This window comes from Macaca fascicularis, chromosome 2 (assembly GCF_037993035.2).
Source record: "Macaca fascicularis isolate 582-1 chromosome 2, T2T-MFA8v1.1".
NCBI classification, from domain to species: Eukaryota; Metazoa; Chordata; class Mammalia; order Primates; family Cercopithecidae; genus Macaca; species Macaca fascicularis.
Window position 1 is genome coordinate 104735392 of NC_088376.1, and position 17323 is coordinate 104752714.

General features: G+C 41.8%; 1 protein-coding gene across 16 annotated transcripts in view; it reads right to left on the bottom strand.

Moving 5' to 3' along the window:
• The window catches only part of ULK4 (unc-51 like kinase 4), a 701729-nt gene that overhangs the window by 642445 nt on the left and 41961 nt on the right, over nucleotides 1-17323 (bottom strand). For 11 of the 16 annotated variants that reach the window (XR_012431020.1, XM_045385003.3, XM_065540409.2 and 8 more), the window contains 6 exons: nucleotides 10719-10820; nucleotides 9463-9546; nucleotides 6965-7040; nucleotides 4086-4178; nucleotides 2818-2936; nucleotides 2279-2348 (listed from right to left, as the gene is read on the bottom strand). Coding sequence is in view for 15 of the 16 variants with exons in the window: in XM_045385003.3 (XP_045240938.2) it covers nucleotides 2279-2348; nucleotides 2818-2936; nucleotides 4086-4178; nucleotides 6965-7040; nucleotides 9463-9546; nucleotides 10719-10820 (544 nt within the window). In the remaining variant the exon portion in view is untranslated. The remainder of the gene's footprint in view (nucleotides 1-2278; nucleotides 2349-2817; nucleotides 2937-4085; nucleotides 4179-6964; nucleotides 7041-9462; nucleotides 9547-10718; nucleotides 10821-17323) is intronic. The other 5 variants (XM_074031783.1, XM_045385002.3, XM_074031786.1 and 2 more) reach the window with 3 other exon arrangements.

A 17323-nucleotide genomic window follows, 5' to 3' on the forward strand; every position in this document is an offset into this window, starting at 1 on the left:
ATCTCGGGGAAAAAAAAAAAAAAAGCCCAGCATGGTGGTGTATGCCTGTAGTCCCAACTACTTGGGAGGCTGGGGCAGGAGAATAGCTTAAACAGGGGAGGTGAAGGTTGCAGTGAGCCAAGACCGAACCACTGCACTCCAGCCTGGACAACAGAGCAAGACTCCATCTCAAGGGAAAAAAAAAAAAAATTATCATCTTCAAATTCCCAAGTATCAGGATCCTCAACTCTCATTCACTTATCTGTTGATCCCTTCATTAAACATATACTTACATAGTACATAAAATACGAATACCAGAAATTGTAGGAGGTTCTAAAAAGTTAAATTTAAAGTGTATAAAATGGGCCAGGTGCTGTGGTTCACACCTATAATCTCAGCACTTTGAGAGGCCAAGGCGGGCAGATCACCTGAGCTCAGGAGTTTGAGACCAGCTGGGCAACTTGGGGAAACCCCGTCTCTACTAAAAACACAAAAAAAATTAGCCAAGCATGGTGGTGCATGCCTGTAATCCCAGCCACTTGGGAGGCTGAGGCATGAGAATCACTTGAACCAGGGAGGCAGAAGCTGCAGTGAGCCGAGATCACGCCACTGCACTCTAGCCTGGGCAACAGAGCAAGAGTCTGTCTCAAAATAAATAAATAAATAAATAAATAAATAAATAAATAAATAATAAAATGTGTAAAATGTATATACATAAACATACATTACATTTAAATATGGGTAAAACATATCAGGAATTTTAATTTATAATTATAACCCCTATTTCATGAAACAAAACTATTTCTCTACGTTACAAAATATATTAAATACTTTTAATATTTACATACTACTAATTTTTTTTTCTTTTTTTTTTTTTTTTTTTTTTTTGAGACAGCGTTGCACTCTTGTTGCCCAGGCTGGAGTGCAATGGTGCAATCTCAGCTCATTGCAACCTCCACCTCCTGGGTTCAAGTAATTCTCTTGCCTCAGCCTCCCAAGTAGCTGGAATTACAGACACCCACCAGCACACCCGGCTAATTTTTTTTTTCTTTAGTAGAGACAGGGTTTCACCATGTTGGCCAGGCTTGTCTCGATCTCCTGACCTCAGGTAATCTGCCTGCCTCGGCCTCCCAAAGTGCTGGGATTACAGGCATCAGCCACCGAGCCCGGCCCATACTACTAAATTTTTTAATGCATTGGTCCTAATCACTTTAAGATATCACTCTGACTTTAATTATTTCAGTGATTACAAACATTATTTAAGCCTCACATATAGAAAAGTAAAAGAAAGGCTGGGCACAATGGCCCATGCCTGTAATAGCAGCACTCTAGGAGGCCTAGGTGGGTGGATCATCTGAGATCAGGAGTTCAAGACCAGGCTGGCCAACATGGCGAAATCCCGTCTCTACTAAAAATACAAAAATTAGCCAGGCGAGGTGGTGGGCCCCTGTAGTCCCAGCTACTTGGGAGACTGAGGCAGGAGAATCACCTGAACTTGGGAGGTGGAGGCTGTAGTGAGCCAAGATCACGCCACTGTACTCTAGCCTGGACAGTAGAACAAGACTCCATCTCAAAAAAATAAAATAAAATAAAAATAAAGAATAAAAAAAGGATTTAAAGAAAAACAGAACCTCTTCTTTTCTGTAAGTATTTACCCAAATAGAAAAGATTTTGCCTTCAAAGCATTAACAACAACAACAACAACAAAAACTGGGTGCATTGGCAGGCAGACGGCTCAAGCCCAGGAGTTCGAGATCAGCCTGAGCAACATGGCAAAACACCGTCTCTACAAAAAAAGTAGCCAGGCTTGGTGGCACACACCTGTAGTCACAGCTACTCGGGAGGCTGAAGTGGCAAGATCACTTGAATCCAGGAGGCAGAGGTTACAATAAACCAAGATCACGCCACTGCACTCCAGCCTCGGCAACAGAGGGAGATCTTGTCTCAAAAACAAAACAAACCAAACAACCTGGACTTCTGAAATTTTAAGTTCAATTCTATTTTAAGTTAAAGAACAAAATGAAGAGGCATTAATTCTTACAAATGGAAATAATGAGTTGCTTTGGTAAAAAATAAGTTGGTTTGGTTAAAAATTTTCAAAAATCCTATATATAGCAAAATCTACATTTCACTGGCTACCACCTAACTGCAACTTTGAAATTGGAGAGTGAAACTGGAATTTGGCACTAAAATCCCTGTTCTTTATCTCTGTGTAACATGGTTTGCACCAAGATAGCAGACGCTTTAAGAAAATTTAACTTTTGTCTCACATTGATCCCTCTTTTTTCATTTTACCTACCTGAGAAGAAACATGGATTCATTCAACTGACCCTCAAGAGTACTCTTAGGCCGAAACTCAGTTGGATTTTCTGTAGCAGGAAAGTAATATGTTACACAGAAAAGAACAAAAATATCACATGCAAGGCATAACATATACAAAGATTTAAAGGGACATAACATTGAAATTAGGAACTCTCTCAAACTTTTTTTTTTTTTTTTTTTTTTTTTTTTTTTTTTGAGACGGAGTCTCGCTGTGTCGCCCAGGCTGGAGTGCAGTGGCCGGATCTCAGCTCACTGCAAGCTCTGCCTCCCGGGTTTTTACGCCATTCTCCTGCCTCAGCCTCCCGAGTAGCCGGGACTACAGGCGCCCGCCACCTCGCCCGGCTAGTTTTTTGTATTCTTTAGTAGAGACGGGGTTTCACCGTGTTAGCCAGGATGGTCTCAAACTCCTGACCTCGTGATCCGCCCGTCTCGGCCTCCCAAAGTGCTGGGATTACAGGCTTGAGCCACCGCGCCCGGCCTCAAACATTATATGAATGTGCTCAAATAAAAGCTTACCTAGTCTGAAAGAGTGACCTAGTGGTTGACCGCTCTTGTGCCCTTTTGCTTGTCTACTCTGAGCATTCTGCAAAAGCTCCTTGGAATCTTGTGGCCCAGAACACTCCATTGTGTTTCTGCTATTATTGGAGAAAACCAACACAATCAAACTTACTTTGGAGTTCTCTATAGTTTTGTGTTAGAAGAAGAGGTTGGAGAAGATAATTAAACTACACATGACATTTAGCAAAGTTACAGAATCTCTTAACTTTATGCCTCCCTCATCCATATAGCCATCAAAGACTGGCAGGAAAGCTATGTCACTGTAGTCCCTCAAGATCCAGGCTAAGGCCAGGCGTGGTGGTGCACACCTGTAATCCCAGCACTTTGGGAGGCTGAGGCAGACGGACCGCTTGAACTCCGAAGTTCGAGATCAGCCTGGGCAACATAGTGAGAACTTGTCTCCTCTTTTTTGTTTTTAACAAATTAAAAAAAAAAAAAAAAAAAGATCCAGGCTGACAGACCAGGCATGGTGCTCACGCCTATAATCCTAGCACTTTGAGAGGCCATGGCAGGCAAATCACTTGAAGCCAGGAGTTTGAAACCAGCCTGGGCAAAATGGTGAAATCCTGTCTCTACTAAAAATACAATAATTAGCTGAGTGTAGTGGCGCACAACTATAGTCTCAGCTACTCAGGATGCTGAGGTGGGAGGATCATCTGAGCCCAGGGAGGTCAAGGCTGCAATGCGCCATCATTGTACCACTACACTCCTGCCTAGATGACAGAGTGAGACGTTGTCTCAAAAAAAAAAAAAAAAAAAAAAAAAAAAATCCAGGCTAGAACTCCATTTTGACATTTTTCTTCCCAATTACCTCATCATGTGGTAAATTACTGCTGCTCTTCAACTTTGGATCTGGGAATAACACATATTACTTTTGCTAACATTTTGTTACCCAAAACAAGTCACATGACCACACCTAACTTAAAGGGGAGAAAAAAGATCCTACCATATACTTGGGAGGTGGGAAGCCAGATGTATTTGGTAACAGAACTAATGATTATCATATTATATCAATGACTAAAGAATAACAACAGAAAATATGCAAAATTAAGAACACAAAAATATCACGAGTAAACTCCTTAAGCAACCCTTAATTAAACAAATGCTGGATTTTCTCCTACTACAAAAGCAGAGAAATTCAGGTCATAGATGTTGTATAATTAGAATAGTAATGGGCTTAAGTGTCCAGTAACTATGTCTTATACACGAAGGTAAGTGTATACTACCTGAGACTGAGATCTTCCATGCTTGATTCCTGATCTGGTCCAGCGAAAGCTTTCTTCCAAAATGAATGCTGCAGTAGCCTTGTCCAAGTTAATCTTTAAAAAACATAAATGTTAAAACTCTACTTTAACATGATTTACCATGAAAAACTCCCAAGACATGTCCCAATTACACATATCGGATTTTACAATTTGTATCTCCTAAAGGTACATATGTACCTTTGAAATTATTTTATATTTTATTATTTCATTTTTGTATGCAATTAACCTCTTTTAGACAGCAAGATAAAAAGAAACAATTCAGAAGCCTTAAATGGTACAGAATGAAACAGTCTGATAAGTAAGGATTAGAAGTTTCAGGGTTCAAATTCCATAGAGTCTGGGTTCTTCAACCAGCGTGGGAAAAAGGGAATTGATAAATAATTTGAAATTCTAAAGTAAATATATCAGATATCTATAATCCTGTCATCCTTTATTTCACAACAGAGGCAAGATTATTTTACTTACCCTGACTGACACATTTAAGTTTTGGAACTATTCTGTTAGAACTTCATTCGGGAATAAATAAGAATATCAGCCCAGGCGCGGTGGTTCACACCTGTAATCCCAGCACTTTGGGAGGCCAAGGTGGGCAGATTGCTTGAGTCCAGGATTTCAAGATCAGCCTGGACAATGTGGCAAAACCCCATCTCTACAAAAAATACAAAATTAGTTGGGTGTGCTGGCCCACACCTATAATCCCAGCTACTTGGGAGGCTGAGGTGGAAGAATCTCTTGAGCCTGGGAAGCAGAGGTTGCAGCGAGCCAAGATCACACCACTGCACTTCAGCCTGGGTGACAGAGTGAGACCCCATCTCAGGAGGGGGTGCCGGGGCAGAGAAAGAATATCAGCTTCATAATCATATACATTCACACCTTGTTTAGGAATCAAAATAATATTACCTAGCTAGTTCACTTGCATTAAAATGACTTTAGGCTGTATTTAAAACTCAGGCTCATTTTCAAAAGATTAAGTTTCACTACTAATACAGTATACCTGTAGGCATACTCACCAGAGTGGGAAAATTAAGCCTGACTGAAACTTTAAAACAAAAAAGAAAAGAATTTATAGTTGACTAATCACTCAAAACTTCTGTATTGAATAAAATTACTCCAATCAAAAGTAAAGCACAAATAATAGAATTTGCAACCACATATAATATTCCTTTACACAAAAAGCTCTTATGGTTCACTAAAAGAGAAATAAAAATAGCCAACGAAGTAAAATTTATTTTCACCCATCAAACTGACAAAAATGTAGATCAACAAGGCACACTATAGATGAGTGGGAGGGAAGGAGCTTTCTAACATATTGTTGCTGGGAGTGTAAATCAGCACATGTTCCTAGAATGTAGGAAATGTATCAAACTGTTTAAATGCTCTCAGCCTTTAGCAAGCCATTCCACTTTAAGAAACTCACATGAAAGAGATAATTACCCAAGTAAACCCAAAAACATTTTAAAAAGTCACAAAAGGATATTTACCGTAACAACATATATAATATTACAAATCAAGAGGCATTCTAAACGTTTACTTTTTTATAGGTAATTGTATGTACATTCTACAGCCATTTAAAATGACCAAGCAGCCAGGTACAGTGGCTCACACATGTAATCCCAGCATTTTGGGAGGCCGAGGCAGGTGGAACTGCTTGAGGTCAGGAGTTCGAGACCAGCATGGCCAACATGGTGAAACCCCATTTCCACTAAAAACACAAAAATGAGCTGGGGATGGTGGCATGCACCTGAAATCCCAGTTACTCAGGAGGCTGAGGCATGAGAAACACTTGAACCCAGGAGGTGGAGGATGCAGTGAGCCAAGATTGCATCACTGCACTCCAGCCTGGGTGACAAAGCAAGACTCAGAAATGGAAATGGAAAAATATGCATAATGTACCATGAGAGAAAAAAATAGGTTATGGAGTGGTCCTGTGTAAGCAAGAAAATTATATAGCATAGGGTTATAAATGTAGGGATATGTAGATACACTCTCTTAAGTAAATTAGGTATAGTTACATCCTATCAAAAGATGTCTGAAAAACTATCCACCAAAATAACACTAATGTTGAAAGCATTCTAATGTAAGTAAAGGATGTTTGTCCTACAGCTTATACAAAAATCAGCATTTCCTTCTGCAGTTTTTAAAACATATTTAATAAAAGAGTGGACTCTTATATATGCTACACTAAATTTATTCTCCATTTTATAAACAGAACCCTCCTCCCATCCCTGCATCCCAGTTATCTAGTGACAGAACCAGAGCCAGAAATTAGTTGCCTGGGCCTCTTTCCCACTCTGGTCCACCTCCTAGCCTCCCCTACCCTGTGCCTCAACAATGATTTCTAACACTGCCATCACTGACAGAAAATTCACAAGGTGCCTATTATCCTATCACTTAATATCCCCATTATGACAGGCTTGTCATAAAAACAGGTCACATTAAATATCACTCAGTTAACAGCAACTTAACTTGACAATATCATCCCTAGGTCAATAGTCAAACAGTTTTAGCCTGAAATACAAAATACAAGAAATGGTACTTCTTGGATTCGGGAATTATAAGAAAATTTGTCAACTACTTAATACTTGAAAAGAGAAACTGACCTCAAAAATTCCTCATGATTAAAAACACCTGCAAACTGAGAGAAGCACTTTTAATCAAAAGTCAGACTTCTTTAAAAAATAATAATTTGAATAACAATTTGTATATTAAGAACAGCACCATTTTAGAAGTGCATAAAAGGGGGAAAATATTCCACTATTTATTCCCATTAAAATACTGTCCCTTACTCCATTTACAGAAGTCAAAAGAAAAAGAAAAAAAAATCAAAATACTGTCCCAACCTTTTTTGAGGATCTCTTTGAAGTAACCCATCAAGCAAATTAATAAAATCTGAAGAAGCTTTAGGACGAGAAGAATCTATAAACAAATTAATTTCCAAGAAAAAATGGTAAGTAGTAAATACATATCAATTTTATTTTTATCTCTTACATCAACATTTAAAGTAATAGTATTTTAAACACATAAATTATTATTAAGAGAACTCTAAATCCATTAACAACAATTATATCCTCCATTTAATGGGGCAGAATGGGGAGGTACAGAACACAAAGATTAAAAACATATTTTCCTAGATCACAAAAAGGAAATGTAAATCTCAAAAACTAAGTCTTAACAAACCTCTAAGCCTTCTCTTCACTGAACAATCCCAATAAGAATCACCAGCTTAACAAACTCAAACACTTGTCTTCAACTATTTTGGGGGGGTTTTTTGAGATAGAGTCTCGCTCTGTCACCCAGGCTGGAGTGCAGCGGCACGATCATGGTTCACTCCAGCCTCTACCTCTCAGGCTCAAGTGATCCTCTCACTCCAGCCTCCAGAGTAGCTGGGACTACAGGCATGCACCACCATGCCTAACTTTTGTTTATTTTTTGTAGAGATGGGGTCTCACTATGCTGCCTAAGTTAGTCTCAAACTCCTGGGCTTCAGTGATCCACCTGCCTTGGATCTCCTAAAGTGCTGGGATTACAAGTGTGAACCACTAAGCTCAGCTCCAAATTTTTTTTCTTTTTGAGAAGGAGTTTCACTCTTGTTGCCCAGGCTGGAGTGCAATGGTGTGATCTCGGTTCACTGCAACCTCTGCTTCCCAGGTACATGCGATTCTCCTGTCTCAGCCTCCCAAGTAGCTCGGATTACAGGCATGTGCCACCATGCCTGGCTAATTTTTTTATATTTAGTAGAGACGGGGTTTCACCATGATAGCCAGGCTGGTCATGAACTCGTGACCTCAGGCGATCCACCCACCTCGGCCTCCCAAAGTGCTAGGATTACAGGTGTGTGCCACCATGTTCAGCCCTAATTAACTATTAATTATACCTTATTCTTTGAAGTATTCCTAACTTGAACAACTTTGCATTACAAAGTACTATGATTAGAATATTTGCAATCCCTCTTTTAAGATTTTTAACAGAAATAAGAAGCATTATATTATGACACTGTCCAATACCACTAATCTCATAATGTTTTGTCTTTTTAAATTAGTTATATACCATATCCAGGTCATCAGTCTATGGTTAAAAGTAGTAGTAATGGCCACACATTGTGGCTCATACTTGAAATCCCAGCACTCTGGGAGGCCAAGGCAGGCGGCTCAATCAAGGCCAGGAGTTCAGGACAAGCTAGGCAATATAGCAAGATCCTGTCTCCACAAAAAAATTTTAAAATTAGCCATTCCCAGTGGTGTGCGCCTGCAGTCCCAGCTACTCGGGAGGCTGACTGCACCACTGCACTCCAGCCTGAGTGACACAGCAGAACCCTGTTCTCTTAAAAAAAATAATAATAATAATAAAATAATAATAATAATAAATATATACATATATACACAGCACTAATTTTTGCAGAATCCTGTTTTCATTTATGTGTCGTAAGATAAACTTTAACAATGTATAGCAAAATGTTTTACTGCATTTGTGCCTTCTTTTTTCTTTCCTTAAAAATTATTGCTGATAGATCATTACATTAACCACAATTTATATGATTAAAGTTCCAACACTTTAAAAATACTACAACTGTATCTAATTTTAAAGATTTTTAGGCCGGGTGCAATGGCTCATGCCTGTAATCCCAGCACTTTGGGAGGCTGAGGTGGGTGGATCATGAGGTCGGGAGTTCGAGACCAGCCTGACCAAGATGGTGAAACCCCGTCTCTACTAAAAAACAAAACCAAAAAATTAGCCGGGTGCCGTGGCGGGCACCTGTAATCCCAGCTACTCGGAAGGCTGAGGCAGGAGAATGGCTTGAACCCAGGAGGCAGAGGTTGCAGTGAGCCAAGATCACGCCACTGCATTCCAGCCTGGGCAACAGAGTGAGACTCTGTCTCAAAAATAAATAAATATATATATATATATATAAAATAAAGATTTTTAAAACTCATAAGGGTAGCATTCTGATTGATCAGGATAAGGAAACGGCGGATTTGTTCCAACAGGAGATAGAAATAACCACATGGGATATGACTACAAAGTAAATGATACATACAAAAAGTAATGTCACATGAGTGTTTAAGTTTCTTAAGTCTTTAAGCCATACTTTTTGTGATATAGATGTACAAAATAATTTGTTTTTAAATGAGGGAAATCTATTAGTACTTTGTTCTCTGTTTCAGCATCTTTAAAAAATGTCAAAGGAAATACTAACATTTCTAAAAATATCAACTTGGGATCATTTGTAAAAGGTAACTTTGGGGAGTTACGAATCAATAAAAGCAAACTTTGGATAAAGGTACACCTTTAATCAGTGGAAAATGTAAATTAATTTCATTTTTATCATAAGAAATCTTACCTTTTGGAATAGGTGGCAAAGGATCTTCACATAAGATCTTTTCAGTTAATTCTGAAATACTTTCTGAGAAGAATGGAGGTTTTCCTGAAATCATATGAAAACTTGAAAAATTAAAGAAGTCTGCTATCACCAATAATTCTCATCTCCACTACAGATATTTCAAGATTATACAACTTCTAGAAAAAATATACAGGAATAGCTAATGCCTAGTACGTACCAGGCACTGCCTATATAATTTATATTTCTCTTAATTCAAAACGTATTATCATCCTAACAAATACACAAACACACATATGGACCACTACTATGAACCAATGGGTGTATAGGCCATTCAACGCATCTGAATAATACACAGTTGCAAGGCATCTTTACAAAAATTTCTAATCATCACAGTTTTTGAGTTAAGCACATTTCAGCATTCCAGATTATCATGAAAAACTACCTATTTGTCAAGAAGTTTCTAGGAATCTGCATATGCCTAGATACCAAGCAACTCAGCCAAAATCAGTATATATAAAAATTTAATAAGGTCGGCCGGGCGCGGTGGCTCAAGCCTGTAATCCCAGCACTTTGGGAGGCCGAGACGGGCGGATCACGAGGTCAGGAGATCGAGACCAGCCTGGCTAACACGGTGAAACCCCGTCTCTACTAAAAAAAATACAAAAAACTAGCCGGGCGAGGTGGCGGGCGCCTGTAGTCCCAGCTACTCGGGAGGCTGAGGCAGGAGAATGGCGTAAACCCGGGAGGCGGAGCTTGCAGTGAGCTGAGATCCGGCCACTATGCTCCAGCCTGGGGGACAGAGCTGAGACTCCGTCTCAAAAAAAAAAAAAAAAAATTTAATAAGGTCACAGGTTTTTTGCCCAGGCATAGTGGCTCATGCCTATAATCCCAGAGCTTTGGGAGGCCTAAGTAGGCAGATCACTTGAGGTCAGGCATTCAAGACCAGCCTGGTCAACATGGTGAGATCCTGTCTCTACTAAAAATACAAAACATTGCCTGGCATAGTGGTGGGCACCTGTAAGCCCAGCTACTCAGGAAGCTGAGGCACGAGAATGGCTTGAACCCAAGAGGCAGAGGCTGCAGTGAGCTGAGATCGTGTCACTGCACTCCAGACTGGGTGACAGTGCGAGACTGTCTCAAAATTTTTAAAAATCAAGTTTTTTAACATCTTGTAAGTAAAACATCTGCAAACTACAGACTTAACCTGGTTTTATTTTAGTCATATCTGATTTTATACCTATTCAGGAAACAATTACCTGAAAACATTTCATAAAGCAGACAGCCCAAAGACCAGAGGTCACTGGAGATGGAAAAGTCAGCACCCCTCACAACTTCTGGTGCTGTATATATAGGAGATCCTAAAAGCAAAGTATGGAGAACAGCTCTGTTAGGCATTTGTATTGCTGCCAATGTGAACCTACCTAGGAAAGATCTGGTGAGATGAAAAAGGGCAGGAGAAAAACATACGCATGAATAAAACTTCATGTGCATTTCACATTTTTAAGTGTTTTCTAATTTTAAGGTTACATTTTGCAAAGGATGTGTGTGAATATAAAAAGGTATTTAAAATCTACCTGAGAGGTATGGCACATTCAGCTACATTCTTCTTTTAAATTTCAATTAGAATAGTTCAAGTTAAACCTTAAATGTAACAACCCCAACATCCCACTGGCTTAACAGCAAAGGTTTATCTATCACTAAATATGCCCATAACAAATCTACCAAGAAGCTCTGATCCTCATAGTCACTCAAAGACCCTGGCTGATAGAGGTTCCAACTCCACTCATGCTTCCTCAATTGGAGGCAGGGACAAAGAATATAGCTAACTGAACACTGGCTCCTAAAATTCCCATCTCAAAGTTACTCACATCACTTCTGCTCACACTTAGTTGGCTTTGACCAGGGGGAGGATGCAATCCTACCATCTATCCAGGAGAATAGGAAATATTTAGTGAAAAGCACTCATGTGTGCCACATATACTTTATACAAAGTTTAATATTACATAGAAATCCCATATTTTAGAGCCAGAAAGTTCCCTTATTCACTTACAAGAGAAATGGAAGCTTTGGAGGGATACTTAACCTCCAGTAAATCACACAGCTAGGCAGTTGCAGAGCACCCACCAAGACCCAGGGGCCTTGTCTCTCCCTGGTGCACAGTCTGTGCATTCCATCTAACAAACTCCCACCTCCCAGTGAGAATCTCTTCCCCAGGAAGTAAGTAACCTCCAATGATTTGGAAACAAAATTCCACTGAGGTAAGCCTTCCAGCAAATCCTATCTCCAGAGCCCATCACAGCCAGATCAGCAGCTTTGTGTGCCCTAATGCGTGACTACAAAGTTCTCCCATGGAGCATTTTTGCTATGCTATCACATTTCGCACACATCGATGGAAGGTATATTTGCCTGCACTAGCTGCTGAGGAAACACAAATAACACCCATGGAATGCCCTTGCACTCTGCCCAACACTTAATAGATGTTTAATTAATATTTGTTGAATATGAATGTTTGTCTTCCCATCCTTATTTCCAGTACCTAGAACGTGGGTAAACTAGTCAAATTAAGAAATAAATGTGGATCAGGCTCACACCTGTAATCCCAGCACTTTGGGAGGCTGAGGCGGGCAGATTACTTGAGGCCAGAAGTTCAAGACCAGCCTGACCAACCTGGTGAAACCCCATCTCTACTAAAACTACAAAAATTAGCTGGATGTGGTGGAGGGCACCTGTAATCCCAGCTACACGGGAGGCTGAGGCCATTCAAAAATCACTTGAATCTAGCAGGCAAAGGTTGCAGTGAGCCAAGATCATGCCACTGCTCTCCAGCTTGTGTAACAAAGCAAGACTCTGTCTCAAAAAAATAAACAAATGAGGGCCGGGGGCAGTGGCTCACGCCTGTAATCCCAGCACTTTGGAAGGCCGAGGTGGGCGGATCATGAGGTCAGGAGATTGAGTCTTGGCTAACACAGTAAAATCCCGTCTCTACTAAAAAAAAATACAAAAAATTAGCCAGGTGTGGTGGCAGTCACCTGTTGTCCCAGCTACTCGGGAGGCTGAGGCAGGAGAATGGCGTGAAACCAGGAGGCGGAGCTTGCAGTGAGCTGAGATCACGCCACTGCACTCCAGCCTGGGCAACAGAGCGAGACTCCGTCTCAAAAAATAAATAAATAAATGTGGAATTAACAAATCAATGCACTAATAAACAACGGAATTAAAGTCCCTGGGTTCACACTCAAATGGATAGAAAACAAATACACAAAAGAGTATATTATTACATGGTAAGTTAAATGGTTTATGCACAAAATATTATGAAAGTTATAAAAGAAAACACTTAAGTATTCAGTCTGATAAAATCCTGCCATCCAGACAGACAAAGAAGGAAGTCTTTCTCAAGAAAGCTGAAGCCGTCCAGGTGTGGTGGCTCATGCCTGTAATCCCAGCATTTTCGGGGACTGAGGCAGGCAGATCACCTGAAGTCGGGAGTCCAAGACCAGCCTGACCAACAAGGAGAAACCCCGTCTCTACTAAAAACACAAAATTAGGCCGGGCGTGGTGGCTCAAGCCTGTAATCCCAGCACTTTGGGAGGCCGAGACGGGTGGATCACGAGGTCAGGAGATCGAGATCATCCTGGCTAACACAGTGAAACCCCGTCTCTACTAAAAAATACAAAAAAAACACTAGCCGGGAGAGGTGGCGGGCGCCTGTAGTCCCAGCTACTCGGGAGGCTGAGGGAGGCAGGAGAATGGCGTAAACCCAGGAGACGGAGCTTGCAGTGAGCTGAGATCCGGCCAATGCACTCCAGCCTGGGTGACAGAGCGAGACTCCGTCTCAAAAAAAAAAACAAAAAAACACACACACACACAAAATTAGCTGGGCATTGTGGTACATGCCTGTAATCCCAGCTACTTGGGAGGCTGAGGCAGGAGAATCACTTGAACCCGGGAGGCAGAGGTTGCAGTGGCTCACCCTTGTAATGCTAGCACTTTGTAATGCTAGCACTTTGGGAGGCCGAGGCAGGTGAATCACCCAAGGTCAGGAGTTCGAGACCAGCCTGGCCAAGATAGTGAAACCCCGTCTCTATGAAAAATACAAAAAAAATTAGCCAGCCATGGTGCCTGTAACCCCAGCTACTCAGGAGGCTGAGGCAGGAGAACTGTTTGAACCTGGGAGGCAGAGGTTGCATTGAGCCAAGATCACACCATTGCACTCCAGCCTGTAATCCCAGTTACTTGGGAGGCTGAGGCCAGAGAATTGCTTGAATCCAGAGGCAGAGGTTGCAGTGAGCTGACATCACACCACTGCACTCCAGCTTGGGCAACAGATCAAGACTCCATCTCAAAACAAACAAAATAAACAAACAAAAAGAATCCCTGAACCAATGTCGACCACTAGAGTGTTCTCAGGAATAGGCCTGCCTTAGTGTCCCCTCCAAGCTTAGTCACTAGCTAGGTACAGTCATGAGAACTGTGGCCTCAGAGCAAAAGCACTGATGGATTTCTTCAAGTAGTTGGAGGCCTTGGTCAGTTGTACCTGCAACTGAAGGACAGTGAAGCACAATCTTGTGGGCACCACAAGAACAGAGAGGAAATCCTGGACCAGATCGTGGAACTTGAACCCTAACCTGTAGGTAGGGGATTCTAAATTTGAAACTGTTTTCATAAATCAGCCCAGATTTCTAATTTCTCTCAATCAATCAACAAGACTGGGCCAAAATTGAGCCGAGTTCGACATAACCCCCATCAATCCCTCTTAAACTGGGCCTTATTGATTTATATAACTTTTCTGTCCCTGAATTTGGGAACTATGATCCAGACAACCCCTATCTTTACACAGGAAATTAAAACTCCTAGCACCTATGTGATACTACTCTGAAGGTTACAAAGAAGCAAAGACAGAACTAGAATCCAGATGTCCTTATGAGAAGCTCTTTTCAATATTACTTTTATGCAGCCTAACCAAACTGTTTGCCCTAACATCAGCATCAATGTTAACATGGCTGTACACCACCACTGACCAATCACCAACCCCATCACAGTACCCAACTAGTCAAATATGTCAAAAGGTAGCATGATTTTTTCATGTGCCTTGTTCACCACCACACTTAGACCGTGAATTCTCCAAGTCTCCAGAAAAACAGAAGTGGTTTTACACTCTATTTTCATCTTAATGCCACAGGGATGTGAAGGTTAACTGCCTGTGAAGTACCTGATCCCCAAAGGTCAGGACTGATTCTGCCCTGCTGGTTACAAAAGTGTCCTCTACCCTTGGCCAAACAGACTAACCTGCCCCATCATAGAAATTGTTCTTAGATTAAGTTCAGAAGTACGCATCACTGCTAGAACGTCTGACCTATTTCTCCACAACACAGCTCTCTTCCCCTTACTAAATATGCATTTATACTAAAATATACCATTGACCTTGTTTTCTATAATAAAATTATACACAATAATTCAGAACTTCATATCCTACTAACATAGACCACAATAGTCATTTTCATAGAATACTGATAATTCTATGGAATGCAATTTGAGGACATTAAAAGCCTTCTTCTTGGGCATGAAATCTTACCACATGCAAGCCTGGCCCTGAAAGTATAATTTCCTTTAGTCCTATTTACGGGGCCTATGATTAACCTGCTGCTCCCCATCCTCTTCCCTCATCCCTGGGTCACATGACTACCAAGTCCAAGGATGTCTGCCACCTTCTCGCATCATGCCCTTTCCTACAACTGCCACCAAACTCAGCTGACAGCACTATGAGTATCACAGAGCTTCAATGGCCCAAAGTCTCAAGTACCTGAACACGGAACCTGAGGAGGAAAGATCTTTAGCACTTCCCCCAAAAGGTATAAGAAACATTACTTCAGACTCCCCCCCCAAGTATAGCAATGTTAACACCCCCAGCCCCATCTCACATGCCAAGAATACACCCTAGAAATTTGCTTCAGGGGTGCTGGCAAGATAGCTGAATAGGAACAGCTCCAGTCTGCAGCTCTCAGTGAGATCAATGCAGAAGGCAGGTGATTAATGCATTTCCAACTGAGGTACCCAGTTCATCTCATTAGGACTGGTTGGACAGTGGGTGCAGCCCACAGAGGGCAAGGCGAAGCAGGGTGGGGCGTCGCCTCACCCGGGAAGCGCTAGGGGTCAGGGAACTCCCTCTTCTAGCCAAGGGAAGCTATGAGGGATTGTGCCGTGACGAACAGTGCACTCCGGCCCACATACTGTACTTTTCCAATGGTCTTCCCAACCCACAGACCAGGAGATTCCCTCTGGTGCCTATGCCACCAGGGACCTGGGTTTCAAGTACAAAACTGGGTGGCCATTTGGGCAGACACCAACTAGGTGCAGGAGTTTTTTTTTTTCATACCCCAGTGATACCTGGAAGGCCAGAGAGACACAGGACCAATCACTCCTCTGAAAAGAGGGCTGAAGCCAGGGAGTCACGCGGTCTGGCTCAGCAGGTCCCACCCCCACAGAGCCCAACAAGCTAAGATCCACTGGCTTGAAATTCTCACTGCCAGCGCAGCAGTCTGAAGTCGACCTGCGATGCTCGAGCTTGGTGCAGGGAAGGGCATCCACATTGCTGAGGCTTAAGTAGGCAGTTTTACCCTCACAGTGTAAACAAAGCCACATGGAAGTTCGAACTAGGTGGAGTCCGCTGTGGCCGGACTGCCTCTCTAGATTCCTCCTCTTTGGGCAGTGCATCTGCAGCAGCCCCAATCAGATGCATATACATAAAACTCCCATCTCCCTGGGACAGAGCACCTGGGGCAAGGGGAGGTTGTGGGAGCAGGCTCAGTAGACTTAAACGCCCCTGTCTAATGGCTCTGAAGAAAGCAGCGGATCTCCCAGCACAGCGTTCAAGCTCTGCTAAAGGTCAGACTGCCTCCTCAAGTGGGTCCCTGACCCTTGTGTCTCCTAACTGGGAGATACTTCCCAGTAGGGGCCCGCAGACACCTCATACAGGAGAGCTCCAGCTAGCATCTGGCAGGTGCCCCTCCGGGACGAAGCTCCCAGAGGAAGGAACAGGCAGCAATCTTTGCTGTTCTGCAGCCTTTGCTGGTGATACCCAGGCAAACAGGGTCTAGAGTGGACCTCCAGCAAACTCCAGCAGACCTGAAGCAGAGGGGCCTGACAGTTAGAAGGAAAACTAACAAACAGAAAGGAATAGCATCAATATCAACAAAAAGGATGTCCACTCAGAGACCCCATCCAAAAGTCACCAACATCAAACACCAAAGGTAGATAAAAGGTAGATAGATAAAGATGGAGAGAAACCAGGGCAAAAAGGCTGAAAATTCCAAAAACCAGAACACCTCTTCTCCTCCAAAGGATCACAACTCCTCACCAGCAAGGGAACAAAACTGGATAGAGAATGAGTTTGACAAATGGACAGAAGTAGGCTACAGAAGGTGGGTAATAACAAACTCCTCCAAGCTAAAGGAGCATGTTCTAACCTAATGCAAGGAAGATAAGAACCTTGAAAAAAGGTTAGAGGAATTGCTAACTAAAATAACCAGTTTAGAGAAGAACATAAATGACCTGATGGAGCTGAAAAACACAGTACAAGAACTTCGTGAAGCACACACAAGTATCAATAGCCAAATCGATCAAGTGGAAGAAAGGATATCAGAAATTGAAGATCAACTTAATGAAATAAAGTGAAAAGACAAGGTTAGAGAAGAAAGAGTGAAAAGGAACAAAGCATCCAAGAAATATGGGACTATGTGAAAGACCAAATCTACGTTTGATTGATGTACCTGAAAGTGACGGAGAGAATGGAACCAAGTTGGAAAACACAGGAGATACTATCCAGGAGAACTTCCCCAACCTAGTAAGACAGGCAAACACTCAAATT